Source organism: Gymnoscopelus braueri (assembly GCF_963280865.1).
Source record: "Gymnoscopelus braueri genome assembly, chromosome: 5".
Taxonomy (NCBI): Eukaryota; Metazoa; Chordata; class Actinopteri; order Myctophiformes; family Myctophidae; genus Gymnoscopelus; species Gymnoscopelus braueri.
The window spans coordinates 57,718,291-57,723,290 of NC_137606.1; the positions used below are offsets into that span (position 1 = coordinate 57,718,291).

Sequence of the window (5,000 nt, forward strand, 5' to 3'; positions counted from 1 at the left end):
CTCCAGAGGAACACTATATTAACACACTCACTCCAGAGGAACACTATATTTACACACTCACTCCAGAGGAACACTATATTTACACACTCACTCCAGAGGAACACTATATTTACACACTCACTCCAGAGGAACACTATATTAACACACTCACTCCAGAGGAACACTATATTTACACACTCACTCCAGAGGAACACTATATTTACACACTCACTCCAGAGGGACACTATATTTACACACTCACTCCAGAGGGACACTATATTTACACACTCACTCCAGAGGGACACTATAGTTACACACTCACTCCAGAGGGACACTATATTTACACACTCACTACAGAGGGACACTATAGTTACACACTCACTCCAGAGGAACACTATATTTACACACTCACTACAGAGGAACACTATATTTACACACTCACTCCAGAGGAACACTTTAGTTACACACTCACTCCAGAGGACACTATATTTACACACTCACTCCAGAGGGACACTATATTTACACACTCACTCCAGAGGAACACTATATTAACACACTCACTACAGAGGAACACTATATTTACACACTCACTCCAGAGGAACACTATATTTACACACTCACTACAGAGGAACACTATATTTACACACTCACTCCAGAGGAACACTATATTTACACACTCACTACAGAGGAACACTATATTAACACACTCACTCCAGAGGAACACTATATTAACACACTCACTCCAGAGGAACACTATATTTACACACTCACTCCAGAGGAACACTATATTAACACACTCACTACAGAGGAACACTATATTTACACACTCACTCCAGAGGAACACTATATTAACACACTCACTACAGAGGAACACTATATTTACACACTCACTCCAGAGGAACACTATATTTACACACTCACTACAGAGGAACACTATATTTACACATTCACTCCAGAGGAACACTATATTTACACACTCACTACAGAGGAACACTATATTAACACACTCACTCCAGAGGAACACTATATTAACACACTCACTCCAGAGGAACACTATATTTACACACTCACTCCAGAGGAACACTATATTTACACACTCACTCCAGAGGGACACTATATTAACACACTCACTCCAGAGGAACACTATATTAACACACTCACTCCAGAGGAACACTATATTTACACACTCACTCCAGAGGAACACTATATTTACACACTCACTCCAGAGGAACACTATATTTACACACTCACTCCAGAGGGACACTATATTTACACACTCACTCCAGAGGAACACTATATTTACACACTCACTCCAGAGGAACACTATATTTACACACTCACTCCAGAGGAACACTATATTTACACACTCACTCCAGAGGGACACTATAGTTACACACTCACTCCAGAGGGACACTATATTTACACACTCACTACAGAGGGACACTATAGTTACACACTCACTCCAGAGGAACACTATATTTACACACTCACTACAGAGGAACACTATATTTACACACTCACTCCAGAGGAACACTTTAGTTACACACTCACTCCAGAGGAACACTATATTTACACACTCACTACAGAGGGACACTATATTTACACACTCAATCCAGAGGAACACTATATTTACACACTCACTCCAGAGGAACACTATATTTACACACTCACTCCAGAGGAACACTATATTTACACACTCACTCCAGAGGAACACTATATTTACACACTCACTCCAGAGGGACACTATATTTACACACTCACTCCAGAGGAACACTATATTTACACACTCACTTCCAGAGGAACACTATATTTACACACTCACTCCAGAGGAACACTATATTTACACACTCACTCCAGAGGGACACTATAGTTACACACTCACTCCAGAGGGACACTATATTAACACACTCACTCCAGAGGAACACTATATTTACACACTCACCTCCAGAGGAACACTATATTTACACACTCACTACAGAGGGACACTATAGTTACACACTCACTCCAGAGGAACACTATATTTACACACTCACTACAGAGGAACACTATATTTACACACTCACTCCAGAGGAACACTTTAGTTACACACTCACTCCAGAGGAACACTATATTTACACACTCACTACAGAGGGACACTATATTTACAACACTCACTCCAGAGAGACACTATATTAACACACTCACTCCAGAGGGACACACATCTTATCTCCATATTTTAACATTTTTTTCGTAAATTAAGGCCATAGTTCATTCTAGTATGTCACACAAAAGTAGCCAAAATAGCAGATCTACAAGCTCAAAACGCGTCACACTCGCGACACGTTTTGAGCTTGTAGATCTGCTATTTTGGCTACTTTTGGAATTGGAGTCCTGAATGAAAAGTAACATTTTTATTAAAATGTCAAATACTTTTAGTTATACTTATGTAAACTTTTATGAACTTAAATACAAATACATTGGACATAAAAAAAGTCATTAAGCTACTAATATAGACTGAAGTATTTAAAGTGTTTGGAAGTGTAACAGCTGAAATCAATAATATGTCAGTATTCTGCGGGCCACATTAACTCTCTCAGTGCCAATGAAATAAAAATATATGTTCATACTGTGCCAGCAATTATTTATTATTTTCAAAGTTAAAAAAAAGTGCCTAGATACAGCCTTTTTCAGTTATAAGTTAAACAAGGAGTGGATGGAGCTGCAAATATTCAGATAATAATATCTTGGGTTCTGAACATTTTCTTTAAAAAAAAAAAAAACATAGAAAAAAAACAACTCTGGATTTCTCGTTTTGGCACTGAGAGAGTTAAGTGAAGGTGGGGGCCGCATGTGGCCCCCGGACCGCCAGTTGCCCATGTATGCCTTATATGGTCTCTGTCCAGTTACACTGTTTGTAACTGTATTAAATATTAATTCTGTTGTTCCTCTCTCTCTCTCTCTCTCTCTCTCTCTCTCTCTCTCTCTCTCTCTCTCTCTCTCTCTCTGTAAAGTGTAATGGTAATGTCTCTCTCTCTCTCTCTCTCTCTCTCTCTCTCTCTCTCTCTCTGTAAAGTGTAATGATAAGGTAATGTCTCTCTCTCTCTCTCTCGCTCTCTCTCTCTCTCTCTCTCTCTCTCTCTCTCTCTCTCTCTCTCTGTAAAGTGTAATGATAAGGTAATGTCTCTCTCTCTCTCTCTCTCTCTCTCTCTCTCTCTCTCTCTCTGTAAAGTGTAATGATAAGGTAATGTCTCTCTCTCTCTCTCTCGCTCTCTCTCTCTCTCTCTCTCTCTCTCTCTCTCTCTCTCTCTCTCTCTCTGTAAAGTGTAATGATAAGGTAATGTCTCTCTCTCTCTCTCGCTCTCTCTCTCTCTCTCTCTCTCTCTCTCTCTCTCTCTCTCTCTCTCTCTCTCTGTAAAGTGTAATGATAAGGTAATGTCTCTCTCTCTCTCTCGCTCTCTCTCTCTCTCTCTCTCTCTCTCTTCTCTCTCTCTCTCTCTCTCTCTCTCTCTCTCTCTCTCTCTCTCTCTCTCTGTAAAGTGTAATGATAAGGTAATGTCTCTCTCTCTCCTAGGTAATGGCTGTCCATTACATCCCAGATGATCCTAATGAAGACACCATCAGCGTTCTGGTTCGCCTCATCACTGAGAAGAAAGGTAGGTAGTATCAGTGATGGAAAAAGTACTCACATTCTTTACTTAAGTAAAAGTACCATTACTGCAATTATAGAAATACTCTGTTACAAGTAAAAGTACAGAATTCAAAATTGACTTGAGAAAAAAAGAACAAAAGTATTGTCATCAAAATGTACTTGAAGCACCAAAAGTAAAAGTACTAAAATATTTGAAAATAGCAGATCTACAAGGTCACAATATCGCGACGCGTTGTGAGCAGATCCACAAGCTCATAGCGCGGCACTCGGTGCCGCGCTATGAGCTTGTAGATCTGTTTTTTTTTAATTAGCCAAAGCTAAGTGGTTAAAAATGATTGTGACGCTATATGTTAACTAATTTTGCTGGGGACCCCCTGGTACCCCCCCAAGGACCACTGGGTGGTCCCCGGACCACTGGTTGAAAACCACTGACTTACGTTGTACGTAAGCTCCAATCCGAACCACCTTCCACAGCGTCGGGTCCAGGCAGGTGACGACACCCTGGTGAAAATTGTCCACGATGCATGATTCTTACCCTTTTTTTCCGCACGTCGTATCCATAAAGTAAAGCTCAGCCCCCCAGCTCTCAGATGTTTTACATTTTAGCGACCAATAAATTATTTTACAGACGGGGTTGAAACAAGCATTTAAAGGTTCTATGACATTCATTTTCACTTTTTTTTATTTTTTATGTTTTTTTGGGGGGTTTTAAGACCTCAATTACACCCCAAAAATCTGAACTTTGAACATTCAGTGGATTTTCTGTGGTCTGGGGTTTTCTGAATAATTAGGCTGAAAAGTAATCTGAGCTTGGCCCTTCGACAGTGAGGTCACAGCCGATTAATCCCGCCCACTCTCCTCCTCGCCCCTCCCCTCCCCTATCCTTTCCTTTGGGGGGGGGGGGGGGGGGGCGGAGCAGAGGCGATGATTGACAGGCAAAATCCCTCACCAGCGACACCCGCAGGCAAAGATTTCTTTTTTTCATTGCAGTTGAAAAGGCTTTAGAAATGTGAGAGAAAAACACCTGCCATGGATCACTGGAGTGGAATTTTTTGTTAAAACTTTCTATACACGTTTGAAGGACCATAACAAAGACTTTTAATGTGTGGTAAAACTGAATGTCATGAAACCTTTAAATCCCTTTTTAGTCAGCCTGTGTGGCGGCAGTGGCTCAGGGGGTAGAGCGGCCGGTAGATCGGCTGGATGGGAACCGCGAGGCTCCCAGTTCGATCCCGGGCTCCCCCCAGAGTTAGTGTCGAAGTGTCCTTGGGCAAGACACTGAACCCTACATTGCCTCCAATGAGTCGGTGGGCGCTCGCTTGTAACCATTGGTGTGAATTAGGGGTGGGACGATATATCGATATCGCGATATATCGCGATACTTTCTCCCGCG

At 41.4% G+C, this 5,000-nt stretch overlaps 1 protein-coding gene across 1 annotated transcript in view; it reads left to right on the top strand.

Moving 5' to 3' along the window:
• Positions 1 to 5,000, top strand: part of relt (RELT TNF receptor) — a 36,618-nt gene that overhangs the window by 18,549 nt on the left and 13,069 nt on the right. Inside the window, 2 exon segments of the mRNA XM_080428944.1 lie at positions 3,530 to 3,543; positions 3,545 to 3,611. Of these exon segments, the coding sequence (XP_080285070.1) occupies positions 3,530 to 3,543; positions 3,545 to 3,611 (81 nt within the window).